This window comes from Ursus arctos, unplaced genomic scaffold (genome assembly GCF_023065955.2).
Source record: "Ursus arctos isolate Adak ecotype North America unplaced genomic scaffold, UrsArc2.0 scaffold_30, whole genome shotgun sequence".
In the NCBI taxonomy this organism is placed as follows: domain Eukaryota; kingdom Metazoa; phylum Chordata; class Mammalia; order Carnivora; family Ursidae; genus Ursus; species Ursus arctos.
The window spans coordinates 21,528,062-21,545,698 of NW_026622986.1; the positions used below are offsets into that span (position 1 = coordinate 21,528,062).

Here is a 17,637-nt window from a genome sequence, read left to right on the forward strand (position 1 = left end):
GACACGAGCAAACACATGCACTCACACATACTCTAACATATGTATACTCTGTAAGAGAATAATCAAGGAAGTCCACAAGTCTACAATTGGATATTTTCAATTTCATTGTGATAGACAGTTCATTCCAAGGATAACTAGAACAAAGACAGCAATGCAGACATTAGTGGATTAAAAGAAAATACACTGGCTTGAGTCACGAGGAGCCAATCTTTTCGGATTATCATTATCTTTCTTGATTGAAGAGTTATGGCAGAGAAGCTTATTTTTTTTAGTTTAGAGGTATGCATCTGATGAAATTAATGAGGCAGTTAAAGGGTGCCCGACTGATGTACAAAGAGCTTAGTGGGAAAGTGGGCAAAGACTTCAGCAGAAAAGTGCCAAGGGAAGAGATAGAAATGCTTAATAAGCATAAAAAACCTTCAACCTCAAAGTAACATAAGTTAAGACGATTGTAAAACCAAAAAATTTTCCCTATCAACCCCAGCTTTAAATATCATAGTCGTAATTGCCAAGGTCCCCTGTAAGACCCATTTCAGTAAAGTGCTAGTGGGGGCTTCATTGGTATAAACTTTCTGGTAAGAGATTTAATGATATATATCGAGAGTGATAAAAGATGATAGTCTTTGATTCATTCCCCTTACAGGAATCTTTCCTGAGGGACATTGAATATATCAAACAAATACTCACACTGGGAAAAAAATTGGAAATGTCCTCAATGAACTACACCAGAGTATTAGTAGCATTTTATGTCACCATTAAAAATGTTTACATAGACTATTGAGTGACATGCTTAGAGAAAAACCGGGAATACAATCGAATAAGTAGCCTGAATTTATACACACACATATACACCTGGACACATGTGTGTATATGTACATACATAAGCAAATGAAAAAAAATGTTGGCAAGACAAACTTCTGGTATTAACAAAATATTAAGAGTGGTTATCTTCACTGGGATTAATTTTTGTATTTACCTTTTACATAGCTTTCTAAAATGTCTAAGTTTTTAGAGTTAGTACTGATTTAAAAATGTATACATCTTACAATTATAAGACTAATATTCATTGAGCATCTCTCATGTGTCATAAATGTGTGAACACGTCTCACCCAGGCCACCATTTCCTTATTCTGTGCCTGGATTTATACTTTCGAAGGAACTTGCAAGGCTGACCTAAAACCAAACAGTAGTATTTGGATTTCCAGCTTTATTGGGCTTAGACATCACCCATAAAACTCTCTCTATATAATCATCTATTTTTAATGCTTATGTGAAGCCTCCTATGCTCAAACTACCTTGGCAGATTTACCCTTAACCTTTCAGCCAAGGAGCAGCTTTTGCTACATGAGGAGACTTGGCTTTTTATCGGACTGGCCATGTGAAGTTTCTCACATTGGGAAGTTTCTCCTTGATTTCAGCTCTATGACGGCTCCCAGCGGATCGGGCGCTACTGTGGAACAGATATGCCACTGGCAGGGAGCACCACAGGCTCCAAGCTTCAAGTGCTGTTCTACACCGATGGGGTCGGTCACCATGAGAAAGGATTTCAGATGCAGTGGTTCATTCACGGTAAGCCCTGTGCTGATCTTAGTTGTATTTGATCGTTGCTGTTTGACTAAGAATTATTCCTTTCCCAATTGCCTCTTTGGAAATAATTCCACCCACGAATAATGGAACTTGGGCAGTAGTCTGGTACTAGGCCTTGGACAATTTCCTCAGACATTGGTGGCTCTGGGAGAGTTAATCCTGGTAGGGTTAAGAGAGGATGGGATGTGGATAGCTGCTGAAGTCTTTGCAACAATAAATTGCAGAAGAGAAAGGAGGGGAGCAGAGGGAAGTTTCTAGGGGGGAATATCTATAGCTGGGTGTGGCAAGCAAATTGCAAGGGGGCATTAGAGTCTCCCAGGGGGAGTGGAATGGAATGAGATTCGAGGCGTATTCTGACATAGCAGAAAAGGAATGGTGGGGGTGGGGATAAAAGGGCAAGGATGAGAGATACTCCGAGAGAAGGGGAAGGGGAAGCACTGGGCTGAGAGCGGAGCAGGAGTAGAGAACTCACACAGCCAGGGCATGTGTTGTACCTGCCAAAAGGAGTCGGGGCATGTCAGCACCCCCCTATGAACTGGAGGTTTAGAAAGCAGGTAGGGATAGTCATTCCTCTGAGGATTAACATTCACGTTTAACGAGAGTTCCGAAACTTGTAGATTGACCTCACATGGCCCAGTCTAACGAGAGTAGGCCCCAGAGTAATGGTTCCCAAAATGTGGTCCCCCAAGAGCAGCATCAACAACATCTGGGACTTGTTAGAAGTGCAAATTCTTGGGCCCCATCCCACACCTACGGAAGCCTGATAATCCGTGTCATAACTAGTCTTCCCCATGATTCAAGTTTGAGAACCACTCTCCTAGAGGGATCCACAACTAACAAGTACAGTCCTTGTGACTATTATAGTAGCAGTTCTCAACCAAAGTCTTAGGGCTCACTGGTCTGTTTCAGTCAATTTGAAAGAGAAGTGGAATTGGGCTATTATACTGGGAATCACACACAGACACCTAAATGGTGGCCCTACTGTCCGAATCAGGGCTGAGCCCAAGGCGAGCACACATAAATGTGGATTGTGGTTGACTCTTGAGGGTTGTTAAAATCATAGTCCGTTTGTTATATGAATCTTGGCACTATACAGAAGTGAATACCTTTATTGTATACTTGAGTGTTAGATGTTCTGTTAATATGAACTGGAGACTGGGTGTATTTCTGTTAAAATACAAATATGGGGCTTTCGGTATTTAAAAATATTCAGTGGTAATCCACAGGCTACTTATAGCTTGAAATACAGATTAGGAATTCCCAAAGTGAACGAGTTATGATAATTAAGCCTGTGGGAGTTCTGGCCTGTTCTCTTCACTGAGGGGGTGGATTTAACCTTGAAATGTAAACTTATTGACTTGTTAAGTGAAGAGACTGGATTGATTTATCTGTGTAATACAGTCCATCTCTAGTATTCTGTGATTCAGAAATGGCGTGATTCTAAGTCAACCAGAGAAGAGTGCGAAAAAACCTAGAAGACACAGGAACATCTTGAGAAATGACCCAGATTTTCAAGGGCTGCAGATATTTTCCAGAACAGTGTTTCTCAGACTCTCACGTGCATGTGAGTCACTGCATGTTAAAATGCAGAGTCTGATAGAGGGGCCTGAGGTGAGGCCCATGAATCCTAAATGAACTTCTCAAAAGCTCCCAGGGAATGCTGATGGTGCTAGTCTGTAGAGAGCAAGGCGAGAGCAGATGTTAAGACTGGAGACATAAAATGGTAGAAAGACAGCATCTCTAGAGACTAGAGAAAACTTCTAAGGTGCTCCAAGGGCTCACTGTACTAACAGCAGGATAATATCCTCAACCTTGTGATGTCAGGAGGATACGAGCTGGGGCTTCTATAAGAAAGAACCTAGTGCTTCAGCGATCCAGAGGGGAGGAAAGCTTTCACGTGAGACAGAAGGGTGGAAATGAAGAAATGCTAACCAGGAGGTGGAGACTCGGGGCCTTGGAAAGAGGTCCTCAGCTGTAGATACACTTTGGAATTGCGTGGGAGTTGTAAAGAGAACCCATGTCTCAGCTTCAGCCTTCAGAGATAGGATTTAATTCATCCCCGACGGGACCTTGACAATGGCTAATTTAAAAAATCTCCCTAAGTAATTGTGCCATGCACCTAGGATGGAGGGTTTTAGGAGCAGTGATTTTGCTGTTGCTGGTTATACCTTGCTTCTAGGTGGGTTGCTTCCTCTCCCTTCCAGGCTGTTCTAGCTATCCTACCCGCAGGGCCACACTAAAGAGTATGATTTCATGGCCATTATTGGCCACACTGGATTACTGTATCACTGCAGTCTTCCAACCAACATGCTAGACATGGCTGTATCCCCTGCTGAAAGCTCTGAGGTTTTTTTGGGAAAATTTTTTTCTACCAGTTCTATTTGGAATCTGTCTTTCTTTGGGAGGGTCAAAGACATTCTCTGTCTATTCTCGTTTCCTGTTTACTATTTCACAACTTTCTCCCAATTGCTGAAAACTTGCTAAGCTTGGAATCAGAGTTGTACAACAAAATTTTGCCAAATGGGACCAGAACTGAACCTTTTTTTTTTTTTTTTTTAACTCTGTGCTGCCCACTATATATAAATTACACTTGGAAAGAACTTTCTGGAAGGGGATTGTTAGTGGTCTAGATCTGTGCAAAATTAACTATCATGTACTATAGTTATGCAGTGCTTCACGTACACAGAGTTTCTACTCTGCATTTTGACTTGGTCTTTAACTTGAGGGAGCCTGGGGAATGGGACCAACAGTAAAGACTAGGGTCTGGAAAGAGGTCTTTGATGTAAGAGGTTCGCCCACTTCTTACCCAGCAGAGATGAACTGAAGACATAAATCTGATTTCACAGTCACTCATGTGTTCATTGCACAGAGACTGAGGAGCAGTTCTGGGCCAGGTATTGTGCAAGGACTGGGATCAGGGTGTGACTCCCACCCTCAGACCAGGCTCCTGGTTTTATAGAGCTCCACCGGGTGTCTATGAGAAGTAGCCTCCAAGCAATATGCTCACAAGTCAACATAAAATCAAAAGTGTGATAAGGTCCACGGGAGCACATGAAAGGGAATTTGATCTAGACAGGAGGTCAGAGAAGTCCTGCATGAGAATAGGACCTTTGAACTAAAATCTAGGAATAAACAGGAATTACGTAGGCAAATAGAAGGAAAAGGATTCCCAGTAGAAGAAGGTCCTGTGGTGGGAAACAGCAGGGTAAGTACGAGGCACGCAACACACAGCGTGGCTGGGGTCCAAGGTCAGCCGGAGGAGTGCTGGAGGGGCTGCAGAGCTGAGCTGTAGCCAGAGCCTTCCGGTCACCCAGTTAGGGGCTCAGGCGGGAATAGGGGCCACACCCTCTCTTTCATGTAAATCCTTGAGGTTTCAGAGAGAGCAGTTCTAGCAGGACCTTGAAGCCCTGAAGCCATAGGGCATGTGGCAGGATTTAAAATACAAACTAAAACACAAAATACGAATAAATACAAAACAAGCAAAGACAAAATCCAAAACACTTTAAAAACCTGGTCTCAGTGTGACAGTATAATAGGCATATTGTTGAGCACACGTGTTTGCACACATGTGCGTGTGTAGGTGAAGGTTATTTCAAGAAGCTCATCTCTGCACAGACCCACCAGACCTCGGTCTCAGAGTGAGGGTGGCAGACCAGGGCCCAGGACAGGCAGCCTGACTAGAGCACTCATGCCGCTTTTCCTTCCCTGCTCAGACGGAAGGACCTTTAAACCTGTAGCCTCTTCTCATTCGAGAGATCTCATTTCAGGTGCCCATCCCCTGCCCCCTAGCTCTTTTCCAAACTGTGCAGTAAGAGCTCCAAAAAGCTCTTCACTGAGAATTCAGAATCTACTCTGGCATCATTTCCTGAGCATTGCTGCTGAGGGAGAATCCACCCCCCCCCCCCGCCCCACACTTCATTTATTTTGCCAATTAATAAATAAGCCTGTTTTCAAAATGTACTTCTTTGTCAACTGCACAAATCTTCTATTTGCTCTGAGAACATGGATGTACAATCAGGCTTTATTTGTGGGCCCATTTTTAAAGAGGCTCTGTAGATGTGAGATTAAACCGCACTGCCTCGCCTTTATGCAAACCATCAAAGAGAATCCCGCTCTGGAAAGAAAGAAATGGCCACAGTTGCCCTGCCTGGCTAAACGGTTCACAGTATTCAGTGTTGACAGCATTGTCCAGGGGCTGAATTCGGCTTCGGGGGCCTCCATCTGGGTTGTTGAAGGGAATATAGAACTCTCTGCAAGCCGTGTGAATAGAGGCCTCCCTCCCGGTTGGCGGTGCACACCCCTCGCCTCTTCTGGCGGACCCTCCCAGAGGCCCTCTTTCACAGGCAGTGGGATCCAGCATACAAACAAGGTCAAGGAGCTTTGTGAGTGAAAGAGTGACATTTGCAAAGGGAGAGAACCCCTCAGCTGGGAATAGTAGGGAAAGGGCTAAGTGGCATGTGATCGGGAGGTGATGTCACCCTAGGTTTTCACAAAAGAAAGTGTGGCCTTTTCTTTGGGGAGATAGATGACATCAGCCTCTTGAATGGGGGCTGGTTCCATTTTGCCTTCTTTTTAGCCGTTAATGAGATTTCTTAAGCCTTGAGGGAAGTCGGATGGGGAGGACATTTAAAAAACCTTATCAAGATCCTCCATGGCTGGTTTGGTTTGAACATGAGCCAGTCCCTTCTTGAGTACTTATGGACATGTAGCACCATATGAAAGGGCTTTCAAAAAAAATATTTTTAGAGCCCTGGCAAAGAACCTCCATGAGGTCAGCAATGTTTCTCTTAGACCTTCTCTCTACTTCTCTTTTCCTCACATGGTTTTCTCAATAGTCTGTTTACTTTTGGTCTTTCAGGGGAATTCCTTCTCATTGGTAATTTTTATTCCTTTTGTGACTTAGAGGTTTGTAAGAGGTTCACCCTATGAGGAAAAATGTTTTATCTTTTGTAATAACATTATCCATTTGCCTTATATGCGAATGCTGGCTCATCCCTCTTCGGGTGTGAGGGTGAGTAAGCTTGGCCCTTTAGGGGAGGTCTGGGCCTGCTCTCCACAGAACAGATCATTTGGAATTGTGCATCATGTTATAGTGATTGCCCATAGCCTCTGGAAGCAGGAATTTATCAAGAGCATGTTTTTTATTCATTCAACCTACCAACCAACTAACCAACCAACCAACCAACCAACCAGTATATGTATTTTTCCACTACCAGCCTCTGGGCTTGGAGTTGAGAATATAGGGAGTGTATTAGTTTTCTCAGGTAGCCATAAAAACATGCAGCAGACTGGTTGGCTTAAACAGCAGAAATTTATTTCTCACTGTTCTGGAGCCCTGAAGTCCAAGATCAAGGTGTTGACAAGTTTGGTTTCCCCTGAGGCCTCTCTGGTTGCTTGTGGACAGTAGCCTCCCTGCTGTATGTCCTCACATGACCTTTTCTCTGTGAGCACACATCCTGGTGTCTCTTCACGTATCCCAATTTCCTCTTTGTAAAAGTGCACCAGTCAGATTGGATTCGGGCCTACCCTAGGGGGCCTCATTTTGACGTAATCACCTCTGTATGGCCCTATGTCCAAATATAATCACATTCCAGGTACTGGGGCTTAAGGCATCACTATATGAATTTTAGCAGAGACAATTCAGCCCATAACAGAGAAGAAGGAGACAGCATCCTTGACTTTAGGGAGTTAGTCATCCAGTACGGGAGACAGACAAATAAACCAACTATAGAAATAAGTCGATAATCCATGATGCTGTGGGAGCAGAGGAGATTGAGGATAGCCTGAGGGACTCTGAGAGTCTCTCCAGACAGCTTTGATACTGCAGCTGAGTTTTAAAGAATGAACAAGAATTGATCAGTCAGACAAATATCTGGGAGAGGGAGACATCTCTAAGTAGAAGCAGGGAGGCTTGGGATGTAGCACCTAAATTTTGTAATGGGCAAGGATTTCAGCTAGAGCACATGTTCTCAATGCCAACCCCAAGGGCATGGGCATGAAAATTGGTTCTTGGGAGAGTGAAAAAAAATCTTGTACTTACTGGATAAAGCACAGATATGTATTGTACATAACATATAGTATATGTGTAATGGTAATATCCCATGGGAGGGAACTTGGGGAAATGTATCTAGGAAGGTTCCCTAGAAGGGCAATAATGACCAAACAGTTGGGAAACACTGAAATCCAGAGAATGAGGGAGTTGCGGCAGGACAGGTTGTCAGAGACCGATCGGTCAGAATGATTGCAAGAACTTGGATTTTATTTCCTGTTGTCTGTCCTGAGCCTTGCCTCTGCACGATGCAAAAATTCACAACAATCTGGAGGTAGGATGTTTGCAGGGAAAGTGATTTTATGAATTGCGGTCAGCAAAGATCCAGGCCTTGCTCACAAGGCTGGGCTGTGAATCACGCCGTCTGGTCCTCATGTCACGCAGAGGCCGTTCTCTTGCTGGTGACGAATTGCTTTCATAGTCACTTCCTGCTGGGCGGTGATAAATATAATGTCACAGAGAGAGAAGTGTTAAAACACCTGTCCCAGTCTGCCTTTAAAGTAGCCTCACTGACAATCAACGAGGCGCCTTCTGTTCTGTAAGTCGGTAAACAATCTCTTGGTAAAGACAAATGGGTAAAAACATGGACTCCGGTGATTGTTCTATTCTTTAGTGTGATATAAGATAAATCCTGTCCCATTTGGGTAGAAATTTAAGTAAAAGAGAAGCTTTTAAGAAACATTAGTTGTGTTTAAGTTAAAAGTTATTTCCCTAGACACTGACTAGCCTTTCTCTCACATTAATACGTGTTTTATCCTACCCTGCCTATTCTGGCCACTTCAGCCTGTTTGATATTTTGAACTTTTGTCTTTGTGATACAGCAAACTTTGAAGCGTGGAGACTGAATGAACACAGTCTTCATGTAGAACCAAAGCATAGATTTCTACGTTGTGATACTGTGTTTGATTTTTATTTATGGCAAATTCTCACATATCTTTTTTGCAAAGAAGCTCTTAATGGAGGATGCTAATTCGAAACAATGTGTTTATAAATTAACTCACATTGGTAAGATTGGGATAATAATTTACTAAGAAAATCATGCACCTCTCTTTGCATTGGCTTCAGAACCTTTCCAGCAAGGTCCTAGTAATCAGAGGCAGCGTTAAACATACGCAGACCTTTCAGAATGAGTGGGAAAGCTAAATCCTGACATTAGTAGCCTCCTTGACAACAGAAAATACACATACACACAGTTGACCTTCATTTACCGTTGGCCCTAAGTCTTGCAACCAGTGAGCGCCTTTTAGGAGTCTTGTATCCCAATTCCCATGTTGCTACTGTTTGAAAAAGTTTGAGTTCTATTTCCATTGCTCCTCTTTGAAACAGTTATAAAAAGAAAAAAAAAAAAAGCAACTCCCAAACAACCATGACCTTCCCAAATCATATATTGCACAATTTCTAATAGTCCTTGAGATTTGGGCCGAATGAAGGGCTTTCTTGAATCTTCTATTTGTGTTCTTGTTCCCTAGCAACAACATCCCTGATAGATATTGCACATACTTTCCAGGGGATTCCACACTCTTTCATTCAACACCAAAAAAAGAAACCACACTTTTTTTTTTTTCACAGTTTCAAATTTTGTGGCAGCCAAAAATGACTAAACCAATGCAGAACAAACACAATGTTCGGGGTAGAACATTAATTTTTGCCCCCAGAGGTTTCTCTTTTTGAACATTCACTTATATATTGCCATATTTGTCTGTGGCATTATTTATCCAAGGACTTGATTTCTTCATGTGCCCCTGTGTACTCAGAGAAACGAATGCCAGCCTTCCGTGGCTTTGACTCACATGACAAAGAGTGAATCTCTGAGGTAGGATAGGAACTACATTCCAGAAGATTTTTTCTTTTTAAGATTTTATTTATTTATTTGACAGAGAGAGAGACAGCGAGAGAGGGAACACAAGCAAGGGGAGTGGGAGAGGGAGATACAGGCTTCCCACTGAGCAGGGAGCCTGATGTGGGGCTCGATCCCAGGACTCTGGGATCATGACCTGAGCCAAAGGCAGATGCTTAACAACTGAGCCACCCAGGCGCCCCTACATTCTAGAATATTTAATAGAATTTTATATTCTCTATATAAGTAAGGACATTGATACATTTGTCCCTGATTTTTTTTCTCCTAGTTATACATACAGACTATTGACAAGCTTCTTGATAGAGATTTTGGTACTTAAATGTAACTTTAAATTTATTTTAAGATATTAATTGTGATAAAAATAAACTGCCATATAAAGAGTGAATGAAATGAAATGAAAATGAAAATGAAAGTAAATGAAAATATGATTAAATGCTTGGTGCATTAAGTTAATTGACATCTCATTATCGCTGGTGAAGGAATTATTTTAAAGATGTTTGATGTTATTTTGAAAATGTTGATATTAATCACCTTAAAAAGGTGATACTCACCATGTGTTGAGCCCTTTGGTTAGTGCTTTAAATATTGTCTCATGTTTTGTCCAATAATGCGCTGACGTAAGCATCATCATCCCCACATTACAGATAAGAACACTGAGGAAGGAGTCTTAGAGAAGTTAAATAACCTCCCCAAACTCACAAATCCAATGAGTGATAGAATCAGGACACAAAACCAAGGTGTGGTGTAGAACTCCACAGCCTCTGGTTTAAAGAGCTGCGCTCTGCCTAAAAGCAAGGACGTTTTCCTCACAACTTTTCATTGCAGAAGAGATTAAGCTATATTGTAATGTAGAGATGGTCAGAGTTTATAGCAGGTCATTTTGTAACTAAATTCCCACTGAGGATAATGAATGTTTGAAAATGAGCATATGCAGTCTTTCCCAAGTAAATAATATTCTGGTTCCAAGGTCTCCCCACCGAATTACACAATTCCTCCTTTGTTCAAGTTCAAGTAGCAATAATGGGGGGAAGCACATTACTTAGCAAACAGCTAGTTCAAAATAGCCAATGTTGTTTGTCCTTCAACACAGTATCTGCTCTGCTACTCATTTATAAAGTGCTCCTCTTTGGGAGTTGCTATATAGGGTTGATGGAATCCCAGGTTTCTGAGCTGGGGTAGACCACAGCGGTATCTACTCTGTTACCATGCTTTAGTTACCAAACTAGTTTACAGGAGCTTTATTACAGTGAAGAGTGAAAGGATAGCTGCCGCCAAAGTAGATTGGCTTGACTGGAGGTCAACAAAAGGGGACAGAGTGCACCACTCGATGGGGTTCCTTTAGGAGCCCGGCCCGAGAAAGTTTTGCCCCTCTCCAGGAAAATGAGCTTGCAGGCTGGATGCCTGCAGTCTTTTGCCTCTTGAGAGGCCTGCACCCATGGTATCATCACAAAAAATGATCCTGTGGCTCAGGCTTGGACAGAACTTGGATGGTTAGAGGACACGACCATTGGCAAGGTGCTCCCTCCCACATCTGTCCATTTGTAGACAGCACCCTGGCTCTGGAGGACAGGTTGGGGGTTGGGGATGGAGAGAAAAAGAACCAGTGGTGGGGCGTGCTGCAGAGCCATGCGAGGGCGGGGGGTGTTCTTGAGCCTTTCCCAGTAAGGATACTGTGGGCCAAAACAATTAAATCAAAAGAAAGCAGGATTAGAATGCATACTTTAAAATAGAAGTATGAGTGTTGAACTTGGAAATCGCACCAAGAGAACACATTTCCTCAATCTTTGCCTATTTGGGGGATTTCATAAAATCCTTTTAGTAGCCTTAGGTAGGACTAGGCATGTATTTTTAGGGGGAAATTAGTCCAGTTGCTTTGGTCTCATTTCATTTCCTTGGAAGATATTTTTATACTATTTTCATATGTTTTGTCCAGAACTCTTAGATAATTTAAAAAATGCAGAAGAGAAAGAGATTGAGTTATTGATTGACCTCTGAATTATAAGCAAAGAATTGCTACTGAGGAACCATTGTTTAATTTGGCCAGAATGAATAGATGAGGAAAAGAAAGGACATAGTTAATCAAAATGAAAAGACGACACGATTGGCTATACTTCTCTGGGTCAAAATGAAAGATTGTTATCCTATCATATACAGGAAATTAAAATTTATACTATGTGAAAAGTTCCCAAATATGGCTCCATTGGGTTCATTTCTCTTTAGTGGTGTACTAAGGTGAAATACTTCAATAGTCAGCTTCAGGATATCTCAGAGAGTCAGATAGCTATGATAAGCTTAATTTTGAATATTTCTATGACATCTTATATAGTCATTTAAAAGTCATTTTGTAACTATGGACAGAATCGATTCTGAGCTCCTCACCTCTATTTTCCAAGTCATTAACTTCATGGCATGGCCTTATTCTTTCTCTCTCTTTTTGTCCCTACCATTGAAAACAGACATCCCTACTCCATATCCATTGCTATATGGAAATCAGTCAGACAAGTGATTTTCTCAAAGTCTGGGCCTCGGATGAGGTCCTCATGGAAGAGAAAACTTTTTAAACCCTTACTGATTACTCAGTGTAAAAATCATTATCCTTAATTCGTGGGTTTGCATTTCTCCTCTTGTGCTACCAAGCCCTAAGTCTGTCTGTAGCTTTCTCAGCAATAGACTTTGCTGAGTCTGAATATTTGTGTCCCTCCAAAACTCATGTGTTGAACTTAACCCTGAAGGTGATGGTATTAGGAGGTGGGGCATTTGGGAGATGATGAGGTGATGAGGGCTTTGGGATTAGGCCCTTATAAAAGAGGCCCGAGAGAGATCCCTCTGCCATATGAGGTCTGTGACCGAGAAGAAGGTCTTCACCCAACCACGTGGGCACCCTGAGCTCAGTCGTCCAGCCTCCAGAACTTTGAGAAATAAATTCCTGGTGTGTATAAGCTACTCAGCCTGTGGTATTTTGTCATAGCAGCCCAAAGAGACTGAAACCAACTTTCTCCATCTTCTAACCTTTTCCTCAACCAACCATTATCTCAACCTCAGTGTGATAAATAGGAAGTAATTAACACAAGAAGACGTAGGGAGAGCTTACACACCCCTACTCCTTCAGATATTACACTCAAAATGGCTGTAGTTTTGTGTCTGTCTGCAAGTTTGGCCACCCTGTCTATCAAGAAAAGAATGGAGGTCCACTAGTTTCCCTAGGGTTACTGTAACAAAATACCACAGACTGGGGGGCTTGAAACAACAGAATTTTTTTTCAAAGTTCCTAAGGCTAGAAGTCCAAAATCCAGGTGTCAGCAGGGCCATTCCACCAAAGGCTCTAGGGAAGAATCCTTCCTTACCTCCTCTAGCTTCTGCTGGTTGCTGGCAATCCCTTGGCTTTCTTTGCCTTCTAGAAGCATAATTCCAATCTCTGTCTCCATCCTCAGTGGCTTTCTTCCTTCTGTGTGTCTGTGTCCAGATGTCCCTCTTCCTGTGAGGACACCTATTGTATTGGATTTCAGCCCCACTCTAATCCAGTGTGACCTCATCTTAACTTGGTAACATATATAAAGACCTTGTATCCAAATATAGTCACATTCACAAATTCCAGGTGGATGTACTTTCTAGGGGACACTATTCACCCTAATACAGGAGCTTCTGTAGCTTTTGACAACTTTCTCCTCTTTTGGGGTCGCTGTGCTTTGTCTTTTGAATTCTTTCTTTATTCTCTGGAGAATTTCTCATTCCTTGGTCTTTTTATGACCTGATCTCCTTCTCTGGTTTCATCTGTGATTGCTCTAGCTTGTGCTAACCCACAAATCTCCCAGAAAATTAATCTGCAAATCCTTAAGATAAGATCATATCCTTGAAATCAGATGAATTCTGGGGGTTCTACCCTTGGCCTTGTCTCCAAAGAGTCTAGTGATCTGATTTTCCTATTTTCTTTTAGTAGGATAGATACCTACCCTTTTCCTTTCTCCTGCATCCCAGGAGAGCAGCATTTACTTTTAGACTGTTGGGGAATAAACTGGTAAAATCAGAATTAACAGGTAAAATTGCTGACTTTTCGTGGTTCTTCTACATGCTACAGTCTCCTTTGGACAACTTTGGCCATTTTAGGGAGCTCACATTTTTCTCTACCTCCACCTTCTACCCCCATCCTTCAATTTCTCTGTTCAAAATTGCTTTACCTGTATTATTTGCATATCTCATAAATGAAACAGAAGTGAGGCCTCTGTACTCCAGGAAATAGTTCAGCCTTGCCTTGGGTTGGACCATCCTCCACTTCTGAGCTCCTAGTTGCCATTTTGCATCATACCTGCCTCACTGGAAGAATCCTTATTGGCAATGTCTTCCAGCAACCCCACTGCCTCCACATGCCACCCTCTAGCACGTCAGAGGGAAACTGGGCTAAGCAGTGAGGCACCTCTCAAGGTATTATAGGAGAGAATATTTTTAATTTTGAATAATAGAAAAACAATTACAATCTGCATCAGTCATTTTGATGAAATGTATGAGCATCATGATTTATTGTGTTTAAAATTTATTCTTTTACTGTAGTTTGGCTTTTCACCTCCTTTTTAACACTGACCACTGATTTCTCAGGTGTTTCCTCTGGAAGTTAAAGGATAAGGATATGAAGATGTCCTGTTTGGGTCTGTTCTCTGTTCCTTTTCTGCCAGCCTTGGTGGGCTTTGACCACACCAGTTCCATGCTGGCAACCCTCCCAGTGCTGTTGGTCTATGGAACATAGCTTCAAGAAAATGCCACGTGTAAAGAAGAGACTGCATTTGAGCAATTGTAGGGAAATACAGAAAACACTTAAAACTTTGAGCCTGTGATCCCATTTAGCTGTTTCCTTGCTGGTTTGCTTTTATTAGAACTCTTTTATCTAAAAACAACACCAACAACCCAAAACCTTGAGGAGAGAACATCCATAGATTATGCTTAATTTTGTGTGTGCATTCTGAAATTTTATAACTTGCTTGTTTTAGACCAAGGGGGAAAAACAGTATTAGCAAAGTCCTTTGGCGAAAAAAGATTTAAATTATCTTCACAAGTAAGCAAGTTCAGCAACAGCTCTTCACTCTTCCTTGTTATGAGTTCAGTAGCTCAGTGTGCTTCCTGCTGATAAGGTAAGCACTTCCTTTCAGCTGATGACTGGGAGTTTGGAGGAAAAGGAATCAAATAGATTATCAGTCACCAGTACTAAAAGTTTCATAAAGATTAACTAATTAAAACTGAAAAACATGTGATTCTCTGTAGGACCTTATTCTATTCTAGTTCAGCTGCTGTCTAATGATATTAATATATTAGATTTTGTCAGATTTGCCTCACATTAAATGAAAAAGGATTTTGCTTTATTTATTTTTTTCAGGTTGCTGTGGTGATGTTCCCCTCAGTAATGGACAGAACAGTAATGACGACAGTGTTCAACACTGCCGTTCCATGCCTTTGGGCTCAAGTGCCCAACAAGGCATAGTGGAGAGAACACAGAACTGGGAGTAGGGGATTGGGGGGCTGGGCAGAGATGGGATCGTGGCCCCAGATGTGCATTCACACTGCGAGCTGCAAGTCCAGCAGCCCTCTGGAGCCTCACTTTGCTTGTCCCTAAGTGGGATAGCTGATACGATCTGATACGATCATTCTTTTTTTTTTTTTAAAGATTTTATTTATTTATTTGACAGAGATAGAGACAGCCAGTGAGAGAGGGAACACAAGCAGGGGGAGTGGGAGAGGAAGAAGCAGGCTCATAGTGGAGGAGCCTGACGTGGGGCTCGATCCCGTACCGCCGGGATCACGCCCTGAGCCGAAGGCAGATGCTTAACCGCTGTGCCACCCAGGCGCCCCTGATACAATCATTCTTGACTGTTGCATAGAGTTGTTAGGAATTTCAAATAAAATAATCTGTTTATTAAAAGCGGTTTGAGAAACTATGAGCTACCATGCAAATATGAACTAACTATCTTTACGGTAGCTTAATGAACAACTTAATGAAAAACCTTGCTTTGGTTATTTCATTTAATCTGTACAACAACCCTGTGGGGTTAAGGATTAATGCTTCATCTTACAGATGAAGAAATTGAGGATGAGAAAGGTTAAATTAGTTATGCAAGTAGTAACACAGCCAAGGTTGGAACCCATTTAGTCTTATGTCACAGCCTGTGCTGCACTTGGAATATTATTATATTTTCAAAAGTGTTGCAACCTAACATGCAAATTAGGCAACTCTGAAATTACGTTGTCTCCTCCATGAAAATCTCTTACCAACTGGCTATAAAGAGCTACTCTCTCTATTTCTTCCAAAAATGTCTCTCTCAAACTTTATTCACTCCATTGTATGCTCCTTGGTTAGTCTTTTCCTCACTTAATCATTTTCCTTACGGCAACCCCTGAAATGCTTTCCTAAGTCACTGTCCTCTGTTTTAGATTCCTGAAGCCCAGTTATAGAAAATTTCTCTATTTCTTTCACATTTTATTATTCATTTGACTGGACAGGTAACATGATGATGGAGAGGATACTGGAAGTCTAAACATCACCTCCTACGTTATTTCCTGATAATGATTGGTTAATGTAACTTTCTTCATTTCCAGCCTCATCCAGCCTCCACCTCTCTTTCCTTCCCCTTCCTGTGACCCTCTCGTCACCCACCCAAAGCCACGGGCACGACTGACCACCACATGATTTTTAGATTATTGCATAGCCACACACAACTGTGTGCTTTCTCAGCTGTTTCGTTAGTTGTAATATTCACACATGTGTCTTGTATCGTTGTTTCTACTCTGAGATGTTGACACCTGTGATTTTCCAGAAGTCTTGTTGTTTCTGTCTCCAAAATGGGTGGATGGATTTAAAAAGACGTTCCCTTCTCTGATTCATTTAGGAGAAAGTGTATTTTAACAAGAGATTGTCTAATCCTAAACCCTACACCAAGCAAAATAGTGCAGTAAACAAAACACTTTTTCCCCTTCCTGTTCTCCCCCATCAAATTTATCTTATTTTATCTTATTATCTATTTATCTCTCAATAGAGAGAGAGAATGAAAGAGAGGGAGCAGGCTGGGGAGGGGAGGAGTACATGGAAAGGGAAAGAGAATCTTAAGCAGGCTCCATGCCCAGCACAGAGCCCAATGCAGGCTCAGTCCCATGACCGGACATCATGACCTGAGCCGAAATCATGAGTCAGATGCTTAACCAACTGAGCCACCCACACGCCCCAATTTATTATTTATTTTTAATTAATTAATTTTTTATTTATTTTTTTTTTTTAAAAAAGTTTTTCCCTCTCCCCAAATTTAAATTTAACAGAAAGTAAAATGAGGATACTTGTTTATGTAGAAAGTTTTTAATATTGGATATTAGCAACACTGATAGCAACTACGGAGGTGAAGCACCTTCTCAAATAGGTATATTTTTTAGTTCCACAATCTTTATTAAAAACAAAACAAAAACAAACCTTGTTTCTATCACAGGAGATGCAGAAATAGTAAAATCAACAGCCATGCTATTCAATATGAGTAACACATTGTTGATGAGGCGGAATTAAACTTAGCTTTTGATTCATTTCAGCATTTGGAACACGTTCTCTCTTTTTCAGAATTACACACAATGGGACTTTTGGATTACCTTCTTTTTCTTTTGATTGATGATGGGCTAGTATGCATTGATATGGCTCTAAATCACATTTCTGGTATTGAAACTGACTCCCTTTTCCAGAGCTAATTAAGTGGAAAATGATGCATAAATAAAATCTGGAAGACTCACATTATACATTCTTTAAAAACTCCACTATTTGTTGTGAATTATAATTGTCATTTGCTTTCATTTATAATTTAAAAAGTTCAGCTCATGGTGTGACTTTCTAATTTTTCACTTTCATCCATAATTATACAATTCCAAATTCCTTTTTTAATGTTTCACTGTTAGCCGAATGATAGTTTGAATTTATGAAACGAAGTGTCAAATAAATTCATTACATATTTAATTTTTTGGTATTTAATTTTTTGGTTAATAGAAATTTTCATATTTTTTTGTGAATATGTTTTCCCTTATCACTAAAAGAGAGCATAGGAAAAAAAAAGACAGACATCATTCATTTTTTGAGTTTTTAAAATGTATATTTGGACATATTTTCTTTTGCCTGATACCGTCTACACAT

General features: G+C 41.2%; 1 protein-coding gene across 1 annotated transcript in view; it reads left to right on the forward strand.

The window, feature by feature from the left end:
* CUBN (cubilin) overlaps positions 1 to 17,637 on the forward strand; it is a 256,991-nt gene that overhangs the window by 88,689 nt on the left and 150,665 nt on the right. Inside the window, exon 28 of the mRNA XM_026479003.4 lies at positions 1,419 to 1,569. Within this exon, the coding sequence (XP_026334788.3) occupies positions 1,419 to 1,569 (151 nt within the window). The remainder of the gene's footprint in view (positions 1 to 1,418; positions 1,570 to 17,637) is intronic.